The following is a 17996-nucleotide window of genomic DNA, read 5'->3' on the forward strand; positions in this document are numbered from 1 at the left end:
GCAGTCAGTTTCCACTGTAATTGTGGGTTTTGTTTAAGTCAATGAATATATCAGTTTCCATCGTGTCCCGTGTACATGGAGCCTAATGCCGGCCACACATGGGTCGAAATTCGACAGATTTTTCGTCCGAAAATCAGACCTAAGAATATTCAGCCGATTTTCGCTGTTAGTGGGGTCAATGGCACCGGCCGATTTTCGTGGTTCCTCCCCTTTTCGGTAATCGGGAATGTTGGAAAATTTGTGAAAACTACCAGTTTTCACCTCAATGATGGTCAAATCGTTCGATCGTTTTTCCGAAAAGAATATGCGCATGAGCCGTGACCTGGAAGGAACAGGAGTTCCGCCTGTTATATGGGGTGAACTTTATGACTCGGTTGGCCGATTTTCAAAATCATTGATGGCACCCATTGGATTGCCGAGCGAACGACGTTTTTGATTTTCGGACGAAAGATCGTTCGGGATTCGACCCATGCATGGCCTGCATAAATTGCGGACTATTTGATCAAGCCTAGATCCACACTTGGCCGTCCTTAAAAATATTCGCCGGCAACTCAGTTGCTTCCTAACATAGATTCTTTTATTTATTACAAAATGTTGATACGGAATCCACAGATGCTGACGCATTTCGGTGAAAGCCTTCCTCATAGCATGCCAGCTTGCTGGAGGACGTATCGGCTGGGCCGCAGCAGCCTATTCATCTGAATGCAGCCACTGTACCTACAGAGAATGCAGGGAAATGGTCGATTTGGTGTCACGATTGTCGCCAGGGTCACTGCGCATGTACACAGACGTCGAGATGTCACACGCCGTGACGTTACGGCAGACGCAGTGACGTTCGTTTGTGTTATGACGTAAATTCACATCGTACGCAATGGCGTCACGACGTTCAGTTACGTCATGACGTTTTTTACGTCTCCTTTTTTATAAGCAATCACATTCCCTCCGTCTTCAGCTGCATAAGAGCTGAGGGAGGAAAAACAGCAGTACACTGATCATCCCAGTGAATTGCTGTGCAGGGGGGGGGTGTCAGGACAAGCCTGATCATTAGAGAATAGAGGGCTGGGATCCCAGCACAGCTAGAGAACTGACAACGCTGTACTCTCATGCCTAGTGTGGTCAGTTTTTGTTAACAGGAAAGCAGAGGGACTGGGAGGAGGGACTTCACAAAAAGGAAGCAATACAAAGAGAACAGGAGACTTTTTTTCATACAAGTACATGGTACAGCAGCACAGATCAGGAACAGGAAATGTTGGGTTTTTATGTTCTTTAGGGGCACAGCTTACCTGTCCATTGGCTAAAATCTTTTTCAGTTCTGCAGAGGAGGTCTTAAAGCTGTAAAATGAAAAAAAAAAAAGGACAGAACACTATGAGCACCACAAGATAAAAAAAAAAGACTGATTCACCAAAGTTTCTGTATTTGTAACACACAACCAGTAGCTGAAGAGATGCACCTTCCTGCCAGGTACTCTGTGCTGGAATATTATTATACAGGATTTATGGCGCCAACAGTTTGCTCAGCACTTTACAATATAACGGGAGACAATACAGCAACAATACAGATCAATACAAGAGGGATAGGAGGGCCCTGATCCTGGGAGCTTACAATCTAAGAGGGAGGGGCTGGTGGTACAAAAGGTAGTAACTGTGGGGGATGGACTGGTAGGAGGAATAGAAGATTCCATTATTAGCTGAAGGCGGGATATGATTGCCTAAAGAGTTTTCAGAGATCGCCTAAAAAAGAGTAGTGTCGGCGACAGTCTGATAAATGGGGGTAGAGAGTTCCATAGGATGGGGAAGCTCTGGAGAAGTCCTGGAAATGAGCATGGGAGGAGAAGACAAGGGAGCTAGAGAGTAGGAGGGCGTTGGAGGAGCGGAGAGGACGGTTTGGGTGATATTTGGAGACCAGATTGGTGATGTAATTTGGGGCGGAGTTATAAATGGCTTTATATGTGATTGTTATCGGGTTTCTCTCCGCATCTGCTCTTTTCTGTACACATGTATGAGATGTATATCATTTTATGGAACTAATTGGCACTGGGGCAGCACAATGGCTAAATGGTTAGCACTTCCTCCTGGTAGTACTCGAGTCGTTGGTTTGAATCCCAACCACGGCACCACCTGCCTGGAGTTTGCATGTTCTCCCTGTGCCTGTGTGGGTTTCCTCCGGGTACTCCGGTTTCCTCCCACACTCCAAAGACATGCTGGTAGGTAATTGGCATCTGTCTAAACTGGCCCTAGTATGTGTATGTATGAATGTGAGTTACGGACCTTGGATTGTACGCTCCTCGGGGGCGGGGACTGATGTGAATGTACAATATATATGTAAAGCGCTGAGTACATTGACGGCGTCATATAAGTACCTGAAATAAGTAAATATTTACAATCGATAACTGAATGACATTTCGTTTGCTAAAGCAGCATATCAAACAGTCTGCCATATTGTCGATTGCTGCATCTCAGTGCTGTCGATCTCCTGCGGCCTCTTCGCAGCCACCTTCTGTCCACGTGCATGTGCTCCACAGCTGAGGACGTGGATAAGGGGGTACTACCAGTCCTCCTGTATGGGGCCCAGGCCAGCAGGGGGGCCCAGGTAAATCAGATGTGGGCAGGGAGGGTGAGCAGCAGGGCGGGTGGAACCGATCCCCTGTATGGCTCTCTCTGCAGCAGCTGAAAGCTGCCTTCTTCTCCTCTCCCTCTTACTGGCTTTCAGCTGCTGCAGAGAGAGCCATACAGGGGATCAGTTCCAGTAATCACCCCTCCCCCCTGCCACACCCATCCCCATCCCTGTGCACCATACATTGCCCAAACCCCCCTGTGTGCCCTCACCCCCACAGTGCTGCAACCTTCTCTCCTTCCCACTGGCAGCTGCAAGCGCGCAGTAGGATTCTTCAGGGTGGAGACTGAGGAAAGGGGCCGATGCATGTCACATTTACCAGGCCCTTTCTTTCCTGAATGAACACAATGAGTGATCGGTATTGATTTCTCACTGTGTTCATTCATAACCGAAGCAGGGGCAGACTGACAACTCATGGGGCCCCTGGGCAATAGGGGATCATGGGGCCTCTGTGTCCTTGCCCAAACTCAAAAAAGCCTAAGAAAAAGGTGCCAGGGGCATCTCATGGGGTCCCCTACTGACCCCGGGCCCTTGGGCAGTGCCCGAGTTTCCAAATGGTCAGTCCGCCCCTGAACCGAAGCATAGTAGTATGGGACCTGTCAGGTTGGCTGTATTGCGCCCCATGTATTCTAATAGCAGCGTTGGCTCTAGTTACATGAATGGAGGAGATGGGCAGAAAGGGTGGCCATAGCTGTGTTCATTCATGACTGAAGCATAGCAAACTTTTTTTTTTTGGACGGGGGCTGTCAGATTGGCTGTATGGGGCCCCGTGGTTTCTAACGACAGCCCTGTCCACAGCGATGGCATCTCCCAGGGCAGATTTTCTGACGGTAGAAAGAATGGACCATCTTTGCACAATTGCACAACAAAACAGTTGCTTTTAACCTCCATTGATAGTTCATGCAATAGGGTGACAACGCAGGAGCACAACTGAGAGACAAGGAGAGAGCGTTGTCACCCTATGACAGGTAATGCCTGAAAGTGGTTGTAAAGGCTAAAGGTTGTTATTTACCTTCATGCATTTCCTGCATTAAGCTAAATAACCTTTTAGATGCAGCTTCCCCCCATCCCCCCCCCCCCCCCAATACTTACCTGAGCCCGATCTCAGTCCGGCGCTGCTCTCTCTACCCCTCCTTACTGGACTCTATGGGGTTTATTTACTAAAGCTGGAGAGTGCAAAATCAGGCTCACTTTTGCATAGAAACCGATCAGCTTTATACCTCAGGTTTGTTCGATTAGGCATTGGTAATAAAACCTGGAAGCTGATTGATTTCTATGCAGAAGAGAGCCTGATTCTGCACTCTCCAGATCTAGTGAATAAATCCCAACGAGAGTAGCAGGAATAATTGGCTCCTGCTTCTGTCAATGAAATCCAGCGACAAGGCAGTGGGGTGTCGGGGTCAAGCCACAGTGTGTGTGTGTCCATAGACTCACACAGTGCGGCTCAGCATCAAGTCCACATAAGTACCACCTCTAGCAAGCCGCTTGCTTGGGGGGTCAATTGAAGGCAGGAGGAGCCAGGAGCTCCCCAGAAGAGGGGAAACAGGACTGCTCTGTGCACAACCATTGCACAGAGCAGGTATAGTAAATACAAATTTATTTATTTATTTTTTTTTAAATAACAAAGATCCTTTACAAGTACTTTAAGTGCGAACTGACGCTCCATTTTCACAGCAAATTGACAAAGCAGTTTTTCAGCGGTTCGGGCCAGAATTAGATCAGGATCGGGCCAGGTTTAGATCAGGATCGGGCCAGGTTTAGATCAGGATCAGGTCAGGTTTAGATCAGGATCAGGTCAGGTTTAGATCAGGATCAGGTCAGGTTTAGATCAGAATCAAGTCAGGTTTAGATCAGGATCGGGTCAGGTTTAGATCAGGATCAGGCCAGGTTTAGATCAGGATCGGGCCAGGTTTAGATCAGGATCGGGCCAGGTTTAGATCAGGATCGGGCCAGGTTTAGATCAGGATCGGGCCAGGTTTAGAACAGGATCAGGTCAGGTTTAGATCAGGATCAGGTCAGGTTTAGACCAGGATCAGGTCAGGTGTGCATCAGGATCAGGTCAGGTGTGCATCGGAATCAAGTCAGGTTTAGATCAGGATTGGGTCAGGTTTAGATCAGGATCGGTCCAGGTTTAGATCAGGATCAGGTCAGGATTAGATCAGGATCAGGTCAGGTTTAGATCAGGATCGGGCCAGGTTTAGATCAGGATCGGGTCAGGTATAGATCAGGATCGGGTCAGGTTTAGATCAGGATCAGGTCAGGTTTAGATCAGGATCAGGTCAGGATTAGATCAGGATAAGGAGGGAAAACTGACGTGAAACTCATGACGTACGATTCAGAAGCAGTTCCCATACAAGTCAATGAGCCTGTAATCTGCACCTGAACGGGACTGTACTGCTCAGAAATTGGACGGGACTCTTTTTCACTCACAGCAAGCCCCCTACTGGACATATGGGAGACACACAGCATGCAGACAGACTGGTCCCGTAGCATCCTGGGATGTATGACATGTACCCTAGGAGGCTGTGGTTAGGAATGGGGTGGAGAACAAAGAGGAAATCATCTTTGTCTAGGAATGAGGATTAATGCAGGCCATACATGGTTAAAATTCCGAACGATTTTCGTACGAAATTCGAACCAAAGAATAATCAGCCGATTTTCGCTCGGTTAGTGGGGCAATGGTATCGACCGATTTTCCTGGTTCTTCCCCATTTTGTTTATCGGGCATGCTGGAAAATTCATGAAAAACAACTGATTTTCAAAATCATTGGTGGCACCATTGAATTACAGAACGAACGAAAAAAAAATTACCAAAAATGTGAAATGAGTTGGGAAGGTTAGGACGATGCAAGGTCTGCTTTTAAGTGGTTGTAAACCTTTACATACAGTCAGGTCCATAAATATTGGGACATCGACACAATTCTACCATTTTTGGCCATTAACAAGTGGGAGGCACATATGCAAACTGTTGTAATTCCTACACCGTTCACCAGATTTGGATGTAAATACCCTCAAATAAAAGCTGACAGTCTGCAGTTAAATCAAATCTTGTTCGTTTCATTTCAATTCCATTGTGGTGGTGTATAGAGCCAAAAATGTTAGAATTGTGTCCATGTCCCAATATTTATGGACCTGACTGTATACCCAGTGAAGTAACCGGCTTCAGGTGATGCACAGAGATTAAATAAATTCTCCTACATAAGTTGTACCTCTTTATCTGCACTCTTTTCTTTTCTACAGCTCTTCAAAGTCTAGAATTTATACAGCTTGTCAGAAAACAGGGGGCAGGGAGGTGAAGTTACACTTTGCAGAGCTCAGTGAGAGCTGACCAGAGGGAAAGGATCACCCCCCCCCCCCCTTTTACACAGCATACAGGAACAGAGTTGAGGCTGTCAATCACAGACAGCATGCTGGAGCTCCCTCCCCTGTCACCTTTCTTTCTCTTGGTGTGAGGAACACTTGTCAGAAACGACTCAGATAGCAGATAGCAGAGGAAGGAAGCAGCAGACAGAAATGACACTTAGTGCTCTGGAATGAGACAAGGACACACTAATGAGGGATGTGCTTTGTTTGTATTTCATGTCTGAGCATTACAACAGCTTTAAGTGTGAAAGGCCTTGAAGGAAAATGTTCTAGCTGGAGTAGCCAGGTGTGGAATAGACTTCAGGCTCCCTAAAAGTTCAACATTCATAATAATCTAGAGCCCTGAGCAGTGCTTAATACAACCGTGTATTCCGTGTATTCATGTAGCAGGTCACGCTTTGGTTACCTTATTAGCAATCCATGTTATTACCATTTCCTTCGCTATTAAATATCTCGCAGAAGAACCGCACACATACGCAGAATTCTCACTTCTCTGTTCACAAACAGCCCTGGGGGGGGGGGCAGCTGTAGTAAGTATAGTATATCCGACTCGTTGTGCAGATCCTTACCTATTGCTGGACATACTGTCTGATATGGATGTACTGCAGTTATTCGATCCAGCTCTGGTATTCACCTAAAGCCAAAGGACAAATCAGGAAAAAGGATTGTTAGGAGCTTGCGGAAGGAGAGTTCAACAATAGCAACTGCATACCCATATGGAAGAAAAATATATTTGAAATTATATATATATATACACACACATACAGTTGCAAGAAAAAGTATGTGAACCCCTTGGGATTACGTGGAGTTTTGCATGAATTGAGCATAAAATGTGCTCTGAACGTCATATAAGTCACAACAATAGAAGAACACAGTCTGCTGAACATAATACTACACAAACATTAGATGTTGCCCTGGTTTAATTGCACATAACATGTAAACATTCACAGTGCAGGGAGGAAAAAGTATGTGAACCTTTGGACTTAATAACTAGTTGACCCTCCTTTGGCAGCAATAACCTCAACCAAACGTTTCCTGTAGTTGCAGATCAGACCTGCACAACGATCTGGAGTCATTTTGGACCACTCCTCTTCACAAAACTGTTTCAGTGTAGCAATATTCTTGGGATGTCTGGTGTGAATCGCTCTCTTAAGGTCATGCCACAGCATTTCAATGGGGTTGATGTCAGGACTCTGACTGGGCCACTCCAGAAGGCGTATTCTGTGCTGTTGCAGCCATTGTTTTGTTGAATGACTTGTATGCTTTGGGTCATTGTCCTGTTGCATCACCCATCCTCTGCGGAGCTTCAGTTGGCGGACAGATGGTCGTACGTTTTCCTGCAAAATGTCTTGATAAACTCTGGAATTCATTTTCCCATCAATGACAACAATCCGTCCAGGCCCTGAGGCAGCAAAGCAGCCCCAAACCATGATGCTCCCTCCGCCATGTTTCACAGTGGGGATGAGGTTTTGATGTTGGTGTGCTGCGCCTTTTTTTCTCCACACATAGTGTTGTGTGTTCTTCCCAAACAACTCAATCTTGGTTTTATCTGTCCACAGTATATTCTGCCAGTAGTGCTGTGGAACATCCAGGTGCTCTTTTGCAAACTTCAAACGTGCTGCAATATTCTTTTTGGACAGCAATGGCTTCCTCCGTGGTGTCCTCCCATGTACTCCATTCTTGTTTAATGTTTTCCTTATTGTAGAGGTGTCAACAAAAATGTTAGCATGTGCCAGAGATTTCTGTAGGTCTTTAGCTGACACTCTGGGATTCTTCTTTACCTCATGCAGCATTCTGCACTGTGCTCTTGCAGTCATTTTTACAGGACGACCACGTCTAGGGAGAGTAGCAACAGTGCTAAACTTTCTCCATTTGTAGACAGTCTGTCTTACCATGGACACATGAACATCAAGGCTTTTGGAGATACTTTTGTAACCCTTTCCAGCTTCATGCAAGTCAACAATTCTTGATCGTAGGTCTTCTGAGAGCTCTTTTCTGCGACGCATGGTTCACATCAGACAGTGTTTCTTGGAACCAGTAAACCCAAAACAGGTGTCAGGAACACATTCAATATCATCACACTGATTGGAGTCAAGGTTGGCTCACTCCTGGCTCCAATTAGCTCTGGGAGAAGTCATTAAGCTAGGGCCTCACATACTTTTTCCTCCCTGCACTGTGAATGTTTACATGTTATGTGCAATTAAACCATGGCAACATCTAATGTTTGTGTAGTATTATGTTCAGCAGACTGTGTTCTTCTATTGTTGTGACTTAGATGACGCTCAGAGCACATTTTATGCCCAATTCATGCAAAACTCCACATAATCCCAAGGGGTTCACATACTTTTCCTTGCAGCAGTGTATATATATACAGTGGGGCAAAAAAGTATTTAGTCCCCACCAATTGTACAAGTTCTCCCACTTACAAAGATGAGAGAGGCCTGTAATTGGCATCATAGGTAGACCTCAACTATTGGAGACAAAATGAGAAAACAAATCCCGACAATCACTTTGGCTGATTTGGAAAGAATTTATTTGCAAATTATGGTGGAAAATAAGTATTTGGTCACCTACAAACAAGCAAGATTTCTGGCTCTCACAGACCTGTACCTTCTTCTTTAAGAGGCTCCTCTGTCCTGCACTCATTACCTGTATCAATGGCACCTGTTTGAACTTGTTATCAGTATAAAAGACACCTGTCCACAACCTCAAACAGTCACACTCCAAACTCCACTATGGTGAAGACCAAAGAGCTGTCGAAGGACACCAGAAACAAAATTGTAGACCTGCACCAGGCTGGGAAGACTGAATCTGCAATAGGCAAGCAGCTTGGTGTGAACAAATCAACTGTGGGAGCAATAATTAGAAAATGGAAGACATACAAGACCACTGATAATCTCCCTCGATCTGGGGCTCCACGCAAGATCTCACCCCGTGGGGTCAAAATGATCACAAGAACGGTGAGCAAAAATCCCAGGACCACACGGGGGGGACCTAGTGAATGACCTGCAGAGAGCTGGGACCAACGTAACAAAGGCTACCATCAGTAACACACTACGCCGCCAGGGACTCAGATCCTGCAGTGCCAGACGTGTCCCCCTGCTTAAGCCAGTACATGTCCGGGCCGTCTGAAGTTTGCTAGAGAGCATTTGGATGATCCAGAAGAGGATTGGGAGAATGTCATATGGTCAGATGAAACCAAAATAGAACTGATTGGTAGAAACACAACTCGTCGTGTTTGGAGGAGAGAGAATGCTGAGTTGCATCCAAAGAACAGCATACCTACTGTGAAGCATGGGGGTGGCAACATCATGCTTTGGGGCTGTTTCTCCGCAAAGGGACCAGGACGACCGATCCATGTACAGGACAGAATGAATCGGGCCATGTATCGTGAGATTTTGAGTGCAAACCTCCTTCCATCAGCAAGGGCATTGAAGAGGAAACGTGGCTGGGTCTTCCAACATGACAATGATCCCAAACATACCGCCCGGGCAACGAAGGAGTGGCTTCGTAAGAAGCATTTCAAGGTCCTGGAGTGGCCTAGCCAGTCTCCAGATCTCAACCCCATAGAAAACCTTTGGAGGGAGTTGAAAGTCCGTGTTGCCTAGCGACAGCCCCAAAACATCACTGCTCTAGAGGAGATCTGCATGGAGGATGGGCCAACATACCAGCAACAGTGTGTGCCAACCTTGTGAAGACTTCCAGGAAACGTCTGACCTCTGTCATTGCCAACAAAGGATATATAACAAAGTATTGAGATCAACTTTTCATATTCACCAAATACTTATTTTCCACCATAATTTGCAAATAAATTCTTTCCAAATCAGCCAATGTGATTGTCTGGATTTGTTTTCTCATTTTGTCTCTCATAGTTGAGCTCTACCTATGATGCCAATTACAGGCCTCTCTCATCTTTGTAAGTGGGAGAACTTGCACAATTGGTGGGGACTAAATACTTTTTTGCCCCACACACACACACACATATATATACATAAATGCGTTTTTATATATTACAAAATATATGACAAGTATTTTTAATATATATATTTTTTAAATATATTTCTCATATTTTTTTTAACATATAAAAAAGTAATTTTAAGATATATTTTTACATATATTTGTAAATGCGTTCCAAAAATGTAGATTTGTATTTTTGAAGACATCCAGTATATTTGAAAATGTATTTTGAAAAATATTTTTCATATATGTTGTAATAAAAACGCATTTCAACATACAGTGTATATATATATATTTATTGAAATATATTTTGAAATATATTGAAGATGGCCAAGATTGTAGCATTTAAAATATATGTCAATATATTAGGAAAGAATATTTTTAAAATATATTTCAAATATATTTTTCTTCTAGATGTATAAAGTCTCAATCAAGGTTTTTTTTTTCCACCTTCACACTGAAAGTAAACTTGTCTCCTCTATTTTTTTTTCTTTTTTTGTCACGTTCCAGCCCACCCCTGCAAGAAAGATGTTCTGAACTCCAAAGTGCTCGATAGGATATGCACAGGGCTGCTGTTAGAAACCACGGGGCCCCATACAAACAACAAGACAGCCCCCAATCACTCATTGTGTTCATTCAGGAAAGGAAGGGGCTGGTAAATGTAACATATTTCCAGAACCTTCCCCCACTCTCAATCCTAAAGGATCCTATTGTGTGCTTGCAGCTGTCGGTGGGAAAGACAAGAGCGACACAGGGGGGCCTGGGAAGCAGGCAGCAACACATGGTGCACAGGGAGAGCGATCGGTGGGGCATGAGGGGCAATTACTGGAACCGATCCCCTGTATGGCTCTTGCTGCAGCAGCTGACTTCTTCTCTCCCTCCAATCGGCTTTCAGCTGCTGCAGAGAGAGCCATACTGGGGATCGGTTCCAGTAATTGCCCCACATCACCTTCCTTGTGCACTATATGTTTCCCCCTGCTGCCCAGGCCCCCCTGTGTGCCCCCACCCCCCCAGTGCTGCCAGCTTCCAGCAGGGAGGGTGATCAGCATGGCGGTGGGGGGGGGGGGGTAGTTACTGGAACCGATCCCCTGCATGGCTCTCTCCTATAGACTGGAATCAAAGTTTTTTGGCTTGAAAAAACCCCCCAGAACTAGTGGGTTTCTAGAGGAGTTTTTTAGCAATAAAAACACTGAAAAATGGGGCAAAACGCGGTAAAATGCCACAAACTGGTGTTTTTGGACTTTTTTTTACCAAAACTCAACTCCATAGGCTCCATGCACACGGGGTGTTTTAATAACGCTGGTAATGTTAGCTGTGTAAAGTCACATCAAAAACATGAGTTTTTAGCGTTTTTGCATTATGTTAAGCGGAGTTTTTCGCATTTAAATTTTTTTAGCTTTTATTTACCCAAAAAGTGGCGTTTTGATGTGTTTTTCCGCATTTGCGTTTTTTAGCATTTTCTTTTACAAAAAAAAATGTTTTTTTGGTCAAAGTCCAAAAACGCCGGTTTGCTGCATTTTACTGCGTTTTGCTGTTTTTCAGCGTTAGCCCTCATGCGCACTTTTTACAGCGGCTGTTTTTGGCTTTTGACATTTTTTCTCTACAGCCAGTAAACCCCCCAGCATGTTATCCTATGTGTCCGTACACACAGAGACTGGAATCAACGCATGTTATCCTATGTGTCCGTACACACAGAGACTGGAATCAACGCATGTTATCCTATGTGTCCGTACACACAGAGACTGGAATCAACGCATGTTATCCTATGTGTCCGTACACACAGAGACTGGAATCAACGCATGTTATCCTATGTGTCCATACACACAGAGACTGGAATCAACGCATGTTATCCTATGTGTCCGTACACACAGAGACTGGAATCAACACATGTTATCCTATGTGTCCATACACACAGAGACTGGAATCAACGCATGTTATCCTATGTGTCCGTACACACAGAGACTGGAATCAACGTTTTTTAAAAGGAGAGTTTATTGGCTGAAAAAAACCCAGGACTAGTGGGTTTGTAGAGGATTTTTTTTGCTGTAAAAATGCTCTTAACGCTGAAAAACACGACAAGACGCAGTAAAACGTCATAAACCGGCATTTTTGGACAGTTTTTGACCAAAAAAAACCTGCTAAAAATTGCCAATACGGAAAAATGCCTCTAAACGCGGAAAAAGCTAACGGAAAAACGCTGAAAAGAGCTGAAAAACTCACGTTTTTAACGTGACTTTACACAGCTAACTGTACCAGCGTTATCAAAAAGTCCCCCCCCCCCCCCAGTGTGCATGGAGCCCAAAACACATCAGCCTCTTCCACCTCAGTGCTCAATAAATTAACCCCTTCCAATCCGGACACTTTCCTCCCCTTCCTGTCCGGACACTTTCCCCCCCTTCCTGTCCGGACACTTTCCCCCCCTTCCAATCCGGACGATTTCCCCCCCTTCCTGTCCGGACACTTTCACCCCCTTCCTGTCCGGACACTTTCCCCCCCTTCCAGTCTGGACACTTTCCCCCCTTCCAGTCCGGACACTTTTACCCCCCTTCCAGTCTGGACACTTTTACCCCCCTTCCAGTCCGGACACTTTCACCCCCTTCCAGTCCGGACACTTTTACCCCCCTTCCAGTCCGGACACTTTCACCCCCTTCCAGTCCGGACACTTTTACCCCCCTTCCAGTCCGGACACTTTTACCCCCCTTCCAGTCCGGACACTTTCACCCCCTTCCAGTCCGGACACTTTCACCCCCCTTCCAGTCCGGACACTTTCCCCCCTTCCAGTCTGGACACTTTTACCCCCCTTCCAGTCCGGACACTTTCACCCCCTTCCCCCCCAGGCCAATTTTCAGCTTTCAGCGCTATCACACTTTGAATGACAATTGCGCAGTCATGCAACACTGTACCCATATGAATTTTTTAGCATTTTTTTGAGACAGATAAAACTTTATTTTGGTGGTATTTATTCACCACTGGGATTTTTATTTTTTTTGCTATGTAAATGAAAAAGTCCAAAAATTAAAAAAAAAAAGTGTTTTTCTTATAAAATTTTGCAAATAAATAATCTTTCATCATAAATCTTGGCCAAAATTTATTCCGTTATCTTTTTAGTAAAAAAAAAATAACCCAAATTAGTTTATAACCAAAAATTATAATTTTTATTTTTAATTATGGGGCCCCGTGGTTTCTAACAGCAGCCCTGACCGCGGCTCTCCAGCACCGCATTCTAATGTGAACGAGCATGAAAGCATTTATGAGTAGTATTTGGATGGGTGTAAGAAATTGCCCCACTACACCTTCCATGTGCACCATGTTCCCCCTGCTGCCCGGGCCCCCCTGTGTGCCCCAACCCCCCAGTGCTGCCAGCGTCCCTCTTTTCCTTTCCACTGGCAGCTGCAGGCACTAGGACAATAGGATCCTTCAGGATGGAGAGTGGGGGAAGTTTCCAGTAAATATGTCCCATTTACCAGCCCTTTCTTTTCCTGAGTGATCACAGTGAGCGATCAGTACTGATCACTCGCTGCGTTCATTCATAACTGTGGTATAGTAAGCTGTGTTTTTTTTGGGAGGGGAGCTGTCAGGTCGGCTGTATGGGGCCCCGTGGTTTCTAACAGCAGCCCTGACCACGGCTCTCCCGCACCGCATTTTAGTGTGAACGAGCCGTTAAAGCATTTATGAGTAGTATTTGGATGGGTGCAAGAAATTGCCCCACTTCACCTTCCATGTGCACCATGTTCCCCCTGCTGCCCAGGCCCCCCTGTGTGCCCCAACCCCCCAGTGCTGCCAGCGTCCCTCCTTTCCTTTCCACTGGCAGCTGCAGGCACTAGGACAATAGGATCCTTCAGGATGGAGAGTGGGGGAAGTTTCCAGTAAATATGTCCCATTTACCAGCCCCTTCCTTTACTGAATGAACACAGTGAGCGATCAGTACTGATCATCTCTGCTTTCATTCATAACTGCAGTATAGTAAGCTGTGTTTTTGTTTTGTTTTTTTGGGGGGGGGGGGGCCCTGTCAGGTTGGCTGTATGGGGCCCTGTGGTTTCTAACAGCAGCCCTAACCGCGGCTCTCCCGCACAGTGGTTCTCCTGCACCGCATTCTAGGGTGAACGAGCCATTAAAGCATTTATGAGTAGTATTTGGATGTGTGCAAGAAACACCCTGCAGGCTAGAAATGCTGCACATGTGTGTTCCAATCCTTGGCCCTCAATTATTTGGCCACATATGACAGCTGTAAGGAGGTGGGTGAGCTGTAGGGGAGGAACTCAGCAAAAAAAGCCTTCCAACAGCCAATAGCCATTTAGGATGTAAATATTATTTGATGCATATTACATGATGTAAAAAAAAGGATCCAAAACATTACATACGTGTCTTCCTACCTAGGAAAGAAGCGGCAAAATACATAAAATACAACCATCGGTACTTCTCCATCACTGTCTATGGATTATATGATTTTAATGTGAATTATTAATGGACCCGAGCTACACATTCAATAATCATGAGCTTCGCCAAGTGGATTATTTCTTAGGCTGTCGTACTGTACAGTAAGCCTGGAGCGTGACAAATATTATATAATAGTTCTAGAATGCCGATAGTAAGGAGATTGAATGTTTTTAATTGTTTATGATCTTCTGGAGCACAACTCTAGTCCCTGCATGCCAGGGTGGCTCCTTTCTCCTGCAGCATCCTATGGAGGCACTCTGAAACAGGAAACGTGGGGCAGCAGTCAGGGCACCAAAGCAGTGCATAAAAAATAAAAAGTAGGATTTAATACGTTGTATCAATTTAACAATCATATTGAATGACTTTTCCTCATTTCCTACAATAAGATTTTTCATCTGGACCAATCGGAACAATTTTGAATAAATCAAAGTAATTGTCTTCACAATAATTCACAGATCCAATGATATGATCCAGTTCTGTGAAGAACGCTTCAGATGGTTACGTGTACAGTAGAACCACCATTAGTTTCTACACCCCTGATGCCCAACCTGCAGTCCCTTAGCACTTTCTGTGCAGCTCTTAGGGCCCCTGTACACACTAATCTGTGTTTACCTATTGTCCTGTAATAGCAACTATTTCTAGCAGCCTCGTGTAATGTCTCCAGTCCCTGAAATTTCCTGAAGCAAGTCTGCAGTCTTTGACCGTATCAGGTCCGCAGACTAACTATCTCTTACATCATGTCCGCAGTCTCTGACCATCTCTTTTTTCCTGTCTACAGTCTCTGCCCATCTCCTGTATCATGTTTGCAGTCTCTGACCATCTTCTGTATCCTGTCTGCAGTCTCTGACCTTCTTTTGTATCATGTCTGCAGTCTCTGACCGTCTCTTGTATCATGTCTGCAGTCTCTGACCGTCTCTTGTATCATGTCTGCAGTCTCTGACCATCTCTTGTATCATGTCTGCAGTCTTTGACCATTTCTTGTGTCATGTCTGCAGTCTCTGACCATCTCTTGTATCATTTCTGCAGTCTCTGACCATCTCTTGTATCATGTCTGCAGTCTCTGACCATCTCTTGTATCATGTCTGCAGTCTTTGACCATCTCCTGTATCATGTCTGCAGTCTCTGACCATCTCTTGTATCATGTCTGCAGTCTCTGACCATATCTTGTATCATGTCTGCAGTCTCTGACCATCTCCTGTATCATATCTTCAGTCTCTGACCATCTCCTGTATCATGTCTGCAGTCTCTGACCATCCTTTGTATCATGTCTGCAGTCTCTGACCATCCTTTGTATCATGTCAGCAGTCTCTGACCATCCTTTGTAACATGTCTGCAGTCTGACCATCCTTTGTATCATATCTTCAGTCTCTGACCATCTCCTGTATCATGTCTGCAGTCTCTGACCATCCTTTGTATTATGTCTGCAGTCTCTGACCATCCTTTGTATCATGTCTGCAGTCTCTGACCATCTCCTGTATCATGTCTGCAGTCTCTGACCATCTCCTCCTGTATAATGTCTGCAGTCTCTGACCATCTCCTGTATCATGTCTGCAGTCTCTGACCATCCTTTGTATTATGTCAGCAGTCTCTGACCATCTCCTGTATCATGTCTGCAGTCTCTGACCATCTCCTCCTGTATAATGTCTGCAGTCTCTGACCATCTCCTGTATCATGTCTGCAATCTCTGACCATCCTTTGTATTATGTCAGCAGTCTCTGACCATCTCCTGTATCATGTCTGCAGTCTCTGACCATCTCCTCCTGTATAATGTCTGCAGTCTCTGACCATCTCCTGTATCATGTCTGCAGTCTCTGACCATCCTTTGTATTATGTCAGCAGTCTCTAACCATCTCCTGTATTAAGTTCTCATTTGCTAACCATCTCTTGTATCATGTCTGCAGTCTCTGACCATCCTTTGTATCATGTCAGCAGTCTCTGACCTTCTCCTGTATCATGTCTGCAGTCTCTGACCATCTCTTGTATCATGTCTGCAGTCTCTGACCATCTCTTGTATCATGTCTGCAGTCTCTGACCATCTCCTGTATCATGTCTGCAGTCTCTGACCATCTCTTGTACCATGCCTACAGCCTGAGTTGGGTGTCTGTGGTCTCTGATAATGAATTCACTGAATTGTACGTGTGGCCCTTTGGCGATGTTGGGGGCCGCACTTGAATTGACCGCCACCGTTCTACCTACAAACCACCCAACGGGTTAATGCGGAATGAGCTGCCAGTAAGAGGTTGAGATGTCCAGTGTGCATGCGACTATCACCACCTCCAGTACAGGCGAGTCCTGCTTGTCAGCAGTGTAGAAGGTACAACGTTTTTTTTTTTGACGTTTCAATAAGTGGAACACAGCATTTCAAATCCATCCAACTTTACTGAAACAATTATTGAAATTCCTACCTTGAGGCCATGTATGTTCCGCTTCCCGGGAGGCTTGCAGGCTGCAACAGTAATAGACTAAATTGTAGATCACATCGGGGCCATTTACAATTCCTCCCCCCCCCCTCCTCCTCTCCCCCCCCCCCCCCGCCCCCCCTTTTCTTTTTTCCTTTGAAATGAATCGTTTAAAAAGAAATGAGAGTGACACCAAAATTAGCAGCGAGGAATGATTGAAGAGAGGCTCTCCGAGCAGAGAGAGGAGTCCCAGAAGACGGGATCCTTTCTGTGAAATCACACACCCTCCTGACACCGGCTCATCTAAATTCTAATTTCTGCTTAAAAGACATAATACAAACACGCACACGCACACACGCACACGCACACGCACACGCAGCAAGCTGAACCTGATTGTGTGCTGCCCTTAATTCCACATTCTGGAGCAGGTGCTGCGATCCTGGGAATTCCGGGCGATAGGAAAGAACTGACTATTCATATTAATATCTGGGATGTTCTCCACGTGCCGCCTGTCAGCGCCGCGCCTCCCTATTAAATGCTCTTAATATCTTTTTTCGCAAAGGTCAGTCCGGGCTCATTGGGGGCCGCAGACATGCGGAGTTTCTCTCCAAGCAGACGGCGGCACCCAGGTATAAATAATAGTGACCCCCCCCCCACCCCAGACAGGGAATGTGTGCTGAATAGGGCCAGAATAGAGGATCCGGAGATTCAATCTCAGTCACCAAAATCTAGTTAACTCCTTTCTCTACCAAAAGGCTGAGCGTTCCAAATCCATTTACACCTATATTATTATTATTATACAGTATTTATAAAGCGCCGATAGTTCGCTCAGCGCTGTACATTACAAAGGGGGACCGAACATGTGACAGAACAATACCAATACAATGCAAAACATGAGGGGATTGAGGGCCCTGCTCCTTGGAGCTTACAATCTAGGAGGGAGGGGATGGTGGTACAGGAGGAGATAGCTGTGGGGGATGGAGTGGTAGGAAGAGTGGAGGAGGTCGGCAAGTTAGCAGGGGGTGGGGTAGGCTTCCCTGAAGAGATGGGTTTTCAGGGTGCGCCTAAAGGAGAGGAGAGTAGGTGATAATCTGATGGGTTGGGGCAGGGAGTTCCAGAGGATGGGAGACACCCTGGAGAAGTCCTGGAGGCGGGCATGGGAGGAGGAGACCAGGGAACTAGAGAGAAGGAGGTCTTGTGAAGAGCGGAGTGTGCGTGTTGGGTGG

At 45.6% G+C, this 17996-nt stretch overlaps 1 protein-coding gene across 2 annotated transcripts in view; it reads right to left on the minus strand.

Moving 5' to 3' along the window:
* The window catches only part of MAP2K5 (mitogen-activated protein kinase kinase 5), a 345280-nt gene that overhangs the window by 246400 nt on the left and 80884 nt on the right, over window positions 1-17996 (minus strand). For both annotated transcript variants that reach the window (XM_089660977.1, XM_089660975.1), the window contains exons 5-7: window positions 16777-16817; window positions 6547-6611; window positions 1284-1332 (exon numbers count right to left, since the gene is read on the minus strand). In XM_089660977.1, the coding sequence (XP_089517103.1) occupies window positions 1284-1332; window positions 6547-6611; window positions 16777-16817 (155 nt within the window). The remainder of the gene's footprint in view (window positions 1-1283; window positions 1333-6546; window positions 6612-16776; window positions 16818-17996) is intronic.

This window comes from Staurois parvus, unplaced genomic scaffold, assembly GCF_062004578.1.
Source record: "Staurois parvus isolate SC_StPar_1 unplaced genomic scaffold, SC_StPar_1.0 ptg001300l, whole genome shotgun sequence".
Taxonomy (NCBI): domain Eukaryota; kingdom Metazoa; phylum Chordata; class Amphibia; order Anura; family Ranidae; genus Staurois; species Staurois parvus.